The sequence below is a fragment of the Fundulus heteroclitus genome, unplaced genomic scaffold (assembly GCF_011125445.2).
Source record: "Fundulus heteroclitus isolate FHET01 unplaced genomic scaffold, MU-UCD_Fhet_4.1 scaffold_124, whole genome shotgun sequence".
NCBI classification, from domain to species: Eukaryota; Metazoa; Chordata; class Actinopteri; order Cyprinodontiformes; family Fundulidae; genus Fundulus; species Fundulus heteroclitus.
Genome location: NW_023396536.1, coordinates 204,697 through 217,440, shown reverse-complemented (window position 1 = coordinate 217,440; position 12,744 = coordinate 204,697). Strand labels below are relative to the sequence as shown.

Below are 12,744 nucleotides of genomic sequence, written 5' to 3'. Positions count from 1 at the left end.
TCTGCTGGAGGTTTTCCTTCCCGTTAATGGGGAGTTTTTCTTTCCACTGCCACTTCATGCTTGCGCGGTATGAGGGATTGCTGCAAAGCCATGGACAATGCAGACAACTCTCCCTGTTGCTCTATGCTTCTTCACAATATTCTCCTAGAAAGACTTGAGCATACGGCAGGGATTAAGGAAAAATAATTAGGCCAGTTTAAATAATTCTTCTTTGAACTCTAGAGTCACTGGTGGAGTACTACACTGTTCTGTCCTTGAGGCAGTTCTCTTTACTACACATATGCTTTCAATTGGTAAAATTATCAGACACCATGGGATGAATTTCCATTATTTTGCTGATGACACTCAGCTATATTTATCCATAAATCCTGATGAATACAATCAATTACCTTTACTTAAGACATGTCTTGATGACATCAAAACCTGGATGACTTCAAATGTACTGCTTTTAAATTTAGACAAGACAAAAGTTGTAAGATTTGGACCAGAATCCTAAAAAAATAAACTTCTAAATCAATCGCTTATTCTGGGATGGCGTTAAGTTGGCTCCTGATAATAAAGTAAAATATCTTGGTGTTATTTTTGACTAAGACACATCATTTAAATCCCATATTAAACAAGTTTCAAGGGTTTCCTTTTTTTCACCTCCAGAATATTGCCAAAATTTGAAATATTCTGTCCAGAAGTGATACTGAAAAACTGGTCGATGCATTTTTTTTTACTTCAAGGCTGGACTATTGTAAATCTTTACTATCAGGAAGTCTACAAAATGCAGTACGAAGCCTTCAGCTGATCCAAAATGCTACAGCAAGAGTTCTGATGAAAATCAACAAGATGGATCATATTTCCCCTATTTTGGCTTCCCTTCATTGGTTTCCTGTTAAATCAAGAATATAATTAAAAATTCTCCTTCTCACATATAAAGCCCTTAATAATCAAGCACCATCATATATCAGAAATTTGAGTACCCCATATAACAAGCATCTCACTCTCAGAGTGCTGGTCTACTGGTGGTTCCTAGTGCCTCTAAAAGTAGAATGTGAGGCAGATCCTTTAGTTATTAGGCTCCTCCAGTTTTGGTCCATGAGGCAGACACCCTGTCTACATGTAAGACTAGGCTTAAAACTTTCCTTTTTGACAAAGCCTATAGTTAGAGTGGCTTAGGTTACACTGAGCTATTTCTGTAATTAAGCTGCCACAGGGTTAGGCTGCTGGAGGACAGCATAGTCTATTTTTTCTCACTCTGCTGAGTTCTCCTACTGTTCTACAATTTGCATTGTTTGTTGTTATTACAACTTTTGTTCTCTGTCATTTTTCTCTTCATAGGTACACCTAGCTGTGACACCACCCAGGGGTGGCAGATCATCCACTCTTACCATACAACATAGATCAATGTATGCTTCTGTGCTTTTTCTGTCTCTGCTGTGTCTTCTGTGAGTGGATGACTGAGGCAGGTACATAAAGACAGGTTAACAGGTGAGCCAAGTTGACTTTAATTAGTAGCAACAGGTGGATAATGATTATATGATGGCTTAGAGGTGAAGACTGATTAAGCGAAGTCCAGAAAAATCCAAAGCAAAACAAACAAGAACCTATATCATGACAGCATACTTCCTCTCTTTTTGAAATTTTCCATCTTATCCCACCCACATTACATTATGATAGGTCTCAGCTTTTATGCTTTAAATTGTGATTTGTTAGTAGGGGTGGCGATATATCGAGTATACTCGATGTATCTCAAGTTTTTCTCCGTGCGATAGTTAAAATGACTTTATCGTGACCATCGCGTGTAAATTTTCATGACAAGATTGAGCCGCTGTATTTAATTCACTGTGAGTTTAGTTTTTTCCCACACGCTGTGAACGCATCACTCGCTCCTCCTCCACACCAGAAAGCGCTCTGGTGCGCGCACACAACGAACCCGTGCGCTTACTTAACGTTGACGAGACAGCGAGAACTATGGCGACAGCGACCTTTTCAAATCAGCATCCAGTGCAAAATGAAGACTTTTGTAAACTCTGCGTGCCAGCACCTAAAGAGCGACGGAAATATTTTTGAGATGCTCTGAATATGTACCTGCGACTAGTCAGTTGATTATATAGTCACAATACAAGCTTTTGTTTTTGGGATTGTCACAGTTTTATGATACCTTTTATTTCAGGTGTATTTTGTGACAGATTCTTCCTATGTGTTCCTTTTGGCCGCTGGGATACTTAATAAAGCTCCACTGTTGACCATGAAAGAGCTTTAATGTGACAATATTGTAATTTGTGAAAAGCTTCTATGTGCAGCTGTGGTGGAAAAATGGCTAAAATAAAACATTTTAGATTCATTTGTATTTTGCAATAAATTTTTCAAACAAAAAAAATTGACTCGTTAATATGAGATATACCAATGCAACTTTTGGCACTATTTGGCTAAAAACAATTGTTATTCAAGGTTATTTGAACATATCACAATATATATCGTATATCGTGATAAAGCCCAAAGATATCAGGATAATATTTTTTCTTCATATCGCCCACCCCTATTTGTTAGTAGCATTTTGTGCACTCACTACATCTATCATTCCCTTCTTCGTAAATACATATTTTTTACTTAACACATTCTGAGCCTTGAAATTGATTCTGCATATGGATGAGGAAATATTATGACATGTTATGTGATAAAGCAATAATAAATTTAAACTTTATTTGTAAAGCTCTTAACATTTAAAAACATCTACAATTTTTACAGAATAAAACAATAATAAGAGTACAAAATAAAAATACAATTAACTAAAGATTCAGTGAACAGTGAATAATGCTTGTTTAAAAAGAAAGTCTTTAATGATTTTTAAAAAGGTAGCCTGTGTCTGTAGGTGGTCAGGGGAGGGATATCCAAAGGCAAGGGGTAGCTGCAGAAGAGGCCAGGTCCCCCCTTTTCTAAATTAAAGTGCAATGTGGATGGAGGAGGTTGTTGTTATTTGAATGGAGGCAGTGGAGGAACGAGTGGAGAGATAGTGAAGTTTATAGAAAACTGGAGTGATGTGTTCCACTCTGCAAATTGTCATAAGAATTCTCGCAGTACAGTTCAGGATGCATTTAAGTTTCTGAATATTATTCGCAGGAATCCCCGAATAAGGTGAATCAGATCCTCAAGCAGAAGGCAAATTTGGATCTGTCCTTAAATAGAGTTGAGTGTCATCAGTATAGAGCAGGGAGCTGCCACTAGGGGGTGTGTGAGCTGAAAACTGTATTGGCGGTCCGACTGTGTTTTTCCCCCACACCATAAAGACGTGTAAAAAACATTTCCCTTGTAAAGATTAAAATCAAATACTATAAATATAATCAATAAACAAAATGCATTGTACTGATCCATATTAGACTTTATTGCTAAGTGCTTTTGCACACTTACTGTTTCTTGACTCTGCTCACACACAAAGCTGTAATACTTTTCATTGTGATTCAGACAGATGCAGTTAATTTTACAGATGCAGTTTTAGCGCATATTCAGACAGAAACAGGAAAACCAGAAATGGGGCTGCGGAGAGCCGAGGTGTGTCGGTATGGGCGTGTTTACCTGCTGGATGCAACCGCTGTAAAACAATAATATATATATATATATATATATATATATATATATATTATTTTTATTTTTTTTAAATAAGATTGGGATGCATCAACCCGGTTTGGACACGGAAGGGGGTGCGCGGCTGAAAAAGTTTGGGATAGAGGGAGGAGGCCCAGAGAAAGCATGTATAAAATGAGGAGAAGAGTGATGTTATTATCTTTATTGTGAAATTTGAAATTGACCATTATCAAATAATTTACATACAGTGTTTTTTAAGAAAATTAATTTTTTTAATAATAAAGTGATGTACAGCATATATCGCTACAAAGTTTTGAGTATAATTTTTTTTACATTAATGCAAGGTATTTATTTACAGTAAAGGTCTTATTGTATATAACTATTCAAGTTTTTTACTAATTATTTTGGAACGTCTCACTCATACACTGGAATCGTGTAAAGAGAGTGAATATTATCTTTTATTTTCAAATTATGATTTTTATTGCCATTTGTTCTCATGACATACTTTTTTGTGTTTTTCTCTGGCTTTATCAAGATTATGTAACATTTTGGGGCAAATATGCTGATCAGTAAACCAAATGCAGATGACAAAATTGCAAAAATCTCCACAGCTACAGTAAATTTTCCTGGAGAGCTGACATATGCTGGGATAAAAGTGATCCAGACAGCACAGAATATCAGCATGCTGAAAGTTATGCATTTGGCTTCATTAAAATTATCTGGCAATTTTCTTGCTAGAAATGCAAGGATTAAACATATTACTGCAAGAATCCCTATGTATCCTAGTACTGCATAAAAAGCAACCTCAGACCCTGTGTTGCATTCTAAAACTATTTTCTTGTTACTGTATCTGAAAATTTTGTCAGGAAAAGGTGGATTTAACTTCAGCCATAATATACATATAATTGCTTGAATCAAAGTGCAAGAGCAAACGATAATTCTTTGTTGAATTGGACCAAACTGTCCTATAACTTTGTTGCTGGGGTGTACGACTTTGAATGCAGTTACAACAACAATCGTTTTTCCTAAGACGCAGGAAATACAAAGTGCAAATGTCACACCAAAAGCTGTGTGGCGCAGCATGCATGTCCAGGCTGTAGGTCTACCAATGAAAGTGAGAGGGCAAAGAAAACACAGAAAGAGAGAAAACAACAAGAAGCAGCTTAGCTCCCAGTTGCTGGCCTTTATTACTGGAGTTTCTCTATAGTGGATAAAAATTGTCAGCGTGAGCAGAGACAGGAAGGCCCCTAGCAAGGCTACAGCTGTGAGAGCTATTCCCATGGGCTCAGAGTACGTCAGAAACTCGATCACTTTTGGAATACACTCATTTCGTCTCTTATTGGACCAGTATTCCTTGGGACAGGCTTTGCAGTCCATTGCACCTGTTGAGGAAAAACACACAAAGTAGAAATTTAATTAATTTAGTAGCAAGTCAAATTAATAGCTGTATTTGCTTTGAATCATGTCTGTCTACCTGTTATATTGGCTATTGTTCCATCTGCACATGGGATGCAATCAAAACAGCATGTTGGTTTCCCTCTGATTTGGGCTTTCCTTGTCCCTGTTGGGCAATCATTAGAGCACAGTGATGTAGGAACCTAAAGAGGAAAAAAGAATACCTATATTGTCAATGGAATCATTTTTATATTGTGTTTTAATGGTATTTAAACAATGTCTTGGAAATACTTGTGAAATAAAAATATAGTTACGTTGTTTCCTGTCCTCCAAACTATTTTTTCCTCCTGTATGGTTAGTGAATAATCTCCATTTTTAGTAGATCCAAAATGACCCACAGTCACATGTTGTACCTGTCCATTTTTGAGCTGCCAGTTAATGATATCATAGGAAGCCGGAGGATTGCCTTTCTCATCAAAAAAAACATAATCTCCAAACTGATTCCTGAAGTTTACTCTTTGTAGATGATAAGTAACCTTGGAATAAGAAAATCTGCCTTGTTCAATGTTTTAACATTTTTAATCATTAATTGTAGATAACATGAGGCACTATGTCACTACTTTTTAATTATTTCTCACCTCTTTAGGATGAATTTCAGATATGTTCAAACAGGGCGTAACATTTTTTTCTCCTGGTGCTTGGCAGAACACCAGCTGGTGAAGGGCATGTGCAATGGCATAAACAGCTTTATACACATTATAAGACACTCTAAGCTGTGTGACATTGAAGAACACATTGTCAATGTAATCCATCAATGTCTCATTGCCTGTGCAGATTTTAGTTTTTGCACCAGTGTCCATCCCATGAGAAACAGGTTGGCAACCTACCATTAGCTCCCAAAAATTCTTCACAAAAGGTACACTTGGATCTCTGTAAGGGTTAATATATGTAAGAAAAGTATTTAGATTTGGGATAGCCATCTTTTGAACAACAAATCCCAATGCTCCACCAAAAGCTTGATACATTTCAGGAGTGGAAGGTCGAGCAGCTGTTATCCATGCTTCACTGGCAATCCACTGAATTCCCGTGATGTTGTGTTTCACAATCTCCTTCATCAAAGGGTAAAAATCACCCTCCGGAACAAAAGCAAGAATCACTTTCACACTTGATTCTTTGATCATCTCTACAACTTTCAAAATTTTATCCAGAGGGTAAGTTCGAAGAACTGTACCAATAAAAGCAATACAAATGTTTAATTTTTTAACCTCTTCAGTGAATGCAAGGATCCCATTTCGTCCATAATCGTTGTCTGACTGTATGGCTCCAATCCACTCCCAGCCGAAATGTTTGACTAGTGATCCCAAGGCTTTTGCCTGGAAGTAGTCGCTGGGGATTGTTCTAAAAAAAGTAGGATATTTGGCTCTGTTACTGAGACAGGCACACGTTGAGAAATAACTTACCTGCAAAAGAAAAATACATGACTTTTTTTATATTCACAAACCTACTGCACAAATCACTTCTCAAACTGTGTTATTTTGTACCATTGGCACATGAAATGGACCAAGAGTTTCAGCAACTGCTAAGGACTGGGATGATCCTGACTCAGCTATAATAGCAGATAATGCTGGAGGACAAGAAGTCAGTTCTATCCCCTCTGGTTGACTTCCCAGTGTTAATACAGCACGTACAGTATTAGTAGGAGAAGCACAAGAGTCAAGGATCCTATAACCAAGAGAAATATTTGGAAGGAGAGCAGGATCTTTGTTAATTTCTTCAATTGCAAATATCATCACTTGGGTCCATCGAAAAGCACGGAGATCAAATCTTTAAAAAAACAAAAACAAGACAAAGAATAAGCTTAAAACACAAAGCTCAAATGTTTATAATACATGTGGAAAAGCAAATAAATGTTACCCTTCACACATGACTTCAAGAGGCTCCCTCTCAAATGTAGAAATGTTGTTTAATTCTTTGTTAAAAATTGGAAAAATCCCCCCGATCATTACATCACCTTGTTTAAAAATATATGGCATGTGAAATTTTGCCCTCACCTCACAGCCATACACGTGGCTAATGTAGAAAGCACACCAAACTGCAAGGGTAGTTTTCTGCATGTTTATGTTGCATTGTCAAAAGGAGATGAGGACTGAGCTCTTATAACTGCTGTGTTGGATATGAGAAGATGTCCCATAGGACATTCTTAGACAGGCAAAGTTGGCACTAGAGGCAAAAGCAACTAGAACACTCAAACCACATCTGATAGTGTGCAAATTTAGTCACAGAATTTCCCATTAAAAGGTATCATTTTTACCAAGAGATTAATTATTATTGACAAGAACGTCGTTCATTATTTTGAAAGACAACATGCCTTAATTTTATGAAGACAATACAACAAATCTCACAATTCATGTGTATCCAGGTGGACCGATAAATTTGTGAGAAAACCTACTGTAAATCACATAGCATTGCCATGTAATTGGCTTCTTTTTCAGTTTTTCAGTTTTCAGGTCTTATGACTAACTGGTATAAACCATCAACTAATGTAAGAATGTATTTGGTCTGTTGAAGAAATAGCTGGAAAAAAAGGTCACAAGGGATATTTTCAAGGATTACAAGGTCCTTTTGCATGTAGTTATATTGCACAAAAGTCTGTGAAAAGAATGTTAACATATTTATTTTAAGGTTAACAAAATAATTGTTATAATATGTATAAATATGTTAAATACATCACTGATCAAGGATTTGTCTATTAGTCAAATTTACACATAGTAGTCTAATGTGCAAATGTTGGAGGTCAATTTTAATTTTGTATTTTTTAAACTATAAGTTACTCCGGAATATAGGTCACTTCAGTCATAAAATGTGTCATAAAGAGGTCGCCCCAGACTATAAATTGCACCAGACTATAAGTCATATTTATTTAGAAATTTTAAGACTAAAAACTGACATTTAATCTGGTAAGGTATGATTTACTATTTAAAATTGATTATAATTGATTAAAACTGATAAGTCACAGGATCTGTCAAACAGAAAGTTTCCCTCTGAATATGACAGTGTGAGGTAGAGCTACTCAGAGTAGCTACTTTCTACTCAGGGTAGATCGGCCATTCTTTCTGAAACGGGGCCAAGATCAACAAGATTTTAAACAGCCTTAGGAAAGACGGATTTGAGGTTGGGATCTCTGCAGTCTAAATCCTTGATCCTAAAAGTTGCTTTAAGGAAATTAAAATACAAGCTAGAGAGCTTTTTAAATTGAGATTAATAAGGAATATCTAGTCTATATATCTGCGATAGACTGGTGACCTGTCCAGTGTGTGCCCCGCCTCTCGCCCATTGACAGCTGGAGATAGGCACCAGCACCTCTCACGACCCCAATAGGGATAACGTGTCAGATAATGGATGGATGGATGGATAGTTTATATATCCATCCATCCATTTTCTGATCCGCTTTATCCCTCATGGGGCCGCGGGGTGCTGGTGCCTATCTCCAGTGTTCACTAGGCGAGAGGCAGGGTACACCCTGGACAGGTCACCAGTCTGTTGCAGGGCAACACAGAGACAAACAGGACAAACAACCATTCATGCACACACTCACACCTAAGGACAATTTAGAGAGACCAATGTGGGAGGAAGCCAGAGTGCCTGGAGAGAACCCACGCATGCACAGGGAGAACATGCAAACTCCATGCAGAAAGACCCAGGGCTGACTTGAACCCAGGACCTTCTTGCTGCAAGGCAACAGCGCTACCCACTGCGCAGCCCTAGTTTATATCTATTTTTTTTTAAATAAAAGATACCTCCTATAAATTGTCTACCCGCACAATATTGCACACTATTCTGACATTAATTAGCACTAAAAACAGAATAAAAACAACTACATTTCCAATCCTAAAAGTAAATTGCTTAATTTGATATGCACTGTATTTAATAAATAACTCTCGGTCTGTTAGGTAATGTCCGGAGAATATCAGCCCAAACAACTCATATTAGGAAAATAGTTGAAAGCACTGGCATTCTTTTAACAGCAAACTGTGCACACATACAATAATTTGCTAACAGAAATAAAATGAACATTGAGAGAACAACTCAATAAAGTTCGTTTTTTGGGCTATTTTCTGAAAGTGAAGTCGCTTATTTGGGCTCTAAAATAAGTGACGATAAACCCATTAGAGACCCGCTTGTACTGGTGTGCTACAAATGAAGTACCCTGAAAGTACAGTCTCAGCACATGCAAGAAGCTGTGATAAACAATTCTCTTTCAAAGATATTAAGCTTGTGTCCCAGTTGCAAGCAAAGTGTAAGACATGAATCACCTGGAAATTGTAAACAGTTTTTCTGGCTTAAAAAAAAAATGTGTGTATGCACGTGGATATAAACGGCATGCAAAAAGTATGAAAAAAAACTACAATTAACAAACAAAACAATTAACAATAATTAATACGTAACACCATGTATCAAAAAAGTATTTAGGCATGAGAACACATTTATTTACACATAGTATAAACATTGTGGTGTGAAGCATCTATGCATACTACGTCTGAGTGTCCCATCCTTGCTGCTTGCTTTGGGTTTGTGTTTATAGCGCTGCTTGCTTGCTTGTCTCGCAAAATCTGGCAACACTGCACTCATACCACATCAGCATAGCATGGTTTCAAAGAAGCTAGTGGGAGCTATGCCTGTTAGTTGCAGGTGTATTTTAAATACACAGTGAAAACACATTGGGTAAACCATTCTAAACTTTCCCTGTTTATTTCTCTACCAGACCTCTGATGTTGTCTCTGGTTGTGGCAACGGGCATTTAGTTTCAGTGAATTACTCCAAGATAAAGCTGGTTATCTGAGCAGCCAGCAGGTGGCTAGCTTGAAAGGGGAAAATAGCTGTCGTTCGGGCTGGGTTGGCGAAGTGTACACTGCTCCAGGGAGGGGGTGCGCTCGGTCTCTAAAGGAGGTCACAGCATCGGCTCTCTGCACAGCCTTTCCGGTGTCAGGGATCTCCACAGAGCCTTCCTGGCATGGCTGTGTTTGTTCTCTGTGGAGACTGCAGTGTGCCCAGCTTTCCTGAATCAGCTGAGAAAAATCATAAGGTTGGGTTCGGTATATACAGATTCTTTACTCTAACCACCTGGTTACGCAGAAGATAGACTGCAGACTCAGCTTCAATCCAGGCAGACCCGGCGGCATGGGCAGGCATTGGGGGCCCGGGCCCGCCCTGTGAGCCAGCTGTGCCCGCTCTGGACTGGAAGCTGCCTTTTTTTTTTTTTTTTTTTTTTTTACCTCGGAGTGCCCATTGTCCTATTAGTCCTATCTTTGATGTGTCAATCAAACAATTTAACCAGTCAAATCACCAACTGAAGGCAACATGCTAGCCAATCAGCGCTCAGAGACGCGGCGGTTCGGCTATGGTCACCGTCTGTGTCGGTAGAGCGGGATGGATTTTCGGTCTGATTACCAAACAATTACAAGAAGTGACCACAAAGCAAAGGAGAGCGACCTGGACGCAGCGCTAGTAATTTCAGTTTGAAACGTCAGCACTGAAGTCTAAACTGGAGTAAACATTCACGCTAGGAGGGTTAGCTAGACAGCTAGGTGCACATGCAGCAGAACCAGGCAGTAAAACTGCCAAACTGAAGAAACTTGAGTTACTTACAGGCAGAAGGGAACTCTGCTTTGTTCTGCTCCTTGTGCTCCATAGCTGCTGTAATTACAGAACCTCTTCTAGTCAGAATTGTTACTTCAGTCAGTGTTCAGCCTCACACCAGTGCTCATGTTACAATTTTTTTTTAAATCGCTATGACACAGTTTTCAATACATTTAACAGGTTTCCTATACTCTTACACACCAACACACCTAAAACACACAATTGGCAAAACTGTTAATTTCATGTTCAAATTCACACGTCGTAAACTAAACTCCAAAACTAATTTTCAAAATACAATAATACACTAACACAACACACTATGTCTAACAAAACACCGCAAACATGTTTTAAAACTAAATAATTATTCAAAACACTAACACATGTTCTCTTCCAACAGGAACATTTAGTCAATCATAACACAATGACAAAAAAAAACACTATCATCAGCTGAAATTACAGAAACTGCATTATTTTAGATGTGTCAGGTGCATATATATATATATATATATATATATATATATATATATATATATATATATATATATGTAGCCCTTTTTATACCGCAATGAAGTAGGTAAGAGCCCCTGAGTTCATTAAACCCATTAACTTATAAATAATAACACTTCCGTGTTTAAACCTTTGTTTAAGTTTCACTTTAGAATAATAATGCTCCAGTACTTTCCTATTCTTGTCACTCAATAATATAGCTTTGACCAAAATAATATACTCCAAATACTATTCTACAATAAATCAAGCACACACCTGTATGAAATGTTGAACATATATTGAACACAATAATAAGTTCACAACAAAAAAAAAAAAACTAGATGTTTCAATCTTTTGGTTTCAAAACCTGTTTTCAATGTGGGCCCACACTTAAATGTTCTCCTAAGCCGGCAATAATTAACTAAGATATAGTCCCAAAAAAAAAATAAACCCGTTGCAGGCCTGATGTGGTGATGAAGCGTGGATTTTGGTACCTTACTCCAAAGAAACCCCGAACCTTCTTGAAATTTAACTCGACCTTAGTCCAGTTGGCAAGATGTCTTCAGCTCCTTCACAGGATTCAGGAAACGGCAAGAAAAATCCAGCGCAGACACAGTCCTCCAGCACAGGATTCAGGAAACAGCCAAAAAAAATCCAGCGCAGACACAGTCCTCCAGCACAGGATTCAGGAAACAGCCAGAAAAATCCAACGTAGACACAGTCCTCCAGCACAGGATTCAGGCTCAGTGCAAACTCATCTCTTAACACTAGACTCAATTCTGTAACGCTCCCACAACGGAAACCTTAGCTAAGTCTTCTGTTCACTGAGTTAGCTCACAGTACTCAATGTCCATTCACTGTGCTAATGAATGCTAAATGCTAATGCGTTAGCGAGCATTGCATATTACTTTCACCTACTGTACAGCGAATTCCGGTTTGGAATGATCACAGCAGCTACAAACAAAAGTGCAGAGTCGATATCAATACACAGACTGTCGAGTTGAAAACCTGAATATCTACAAAGCACTTATTTCTCATCAACTCCGCCACGTTTTCCAGCGCAGTTTTCTTTTCTTTTTTTTTCTTTCCTGACCCTCCGCCGACCATGGACCAATCAAGTTGCTTTTTTTTTCTACGCCACTTCCTCTTACAAACATAAGCCCTTCAAAATAAAATATGGTGAAGATTACTTTCCTATAAACGATTTTAAATACATTTCTTTTTTGCTAACATGTATTTATAACAATTTTAACATATTTAAGCAAACATGCTTAACACATTCTAACTTATTATTCCTTCCATGAACTTAACTCAATACAAAATACTCTTATTTTGGACTGGGTTACACCTTCCCCCCTCTAAATGTCTGGTGTCCCCAACAGACTTTATGAACATTTGGATAACTCAACAATGGGAAGGACAGTTTTAACCACTTTTAGCTCTGTATTTTTATGACAACACCCCTATGAACGATAGTGAGGGGTTGATCACTAGCTTTGCCAGGTTCATCATAAGTAAGTCTCACTACTGGTTTAATGGTGCGTTTTGGTCTTGAATGTGCATGACTCATTCTGCTGTTAGAACTACTTGGACATGGCCGGTCATCTTCACTAGAGACAGGTTCAGGTTCTGACTCCAATTCCGACTCTGACTCGT

The 12,744-nt window shown here is 37.9% G+C and overlaps 1 protein-coding gene across 1 annotated transcript; it reads right to left on the bottom strand.

Annotated features, from left to right (window-relative positions):
- Positions 1-3,941: 3,941 nt before the first annotated feature.
- On the bottom strand, positions 3,942-10,252 carry LOC105921760 (extracellular calcium-sensing receptor-like). The gene is made up of 4 exons (XM_036128873.1): positions 10,239-10,252; positions 5,280-5,517; positions 5,045-5,168; positions 3,942-4,952 (listed from the first exon to the last, which is right to left on the bottom strand). The coding sequence occupies exons 1-4, from the start codon at positions 10,250-10,252 to the stop codon at positions 3,985-3,987; spliced, it is 1,344 nt and encodes a 447-aa protein (XP_035984766.1). The 3' UTR covers positions 3,942-3,984.
- Between the last annotated feature and the right edge of the window lie 2,492 nt (positions 10,253-12,744).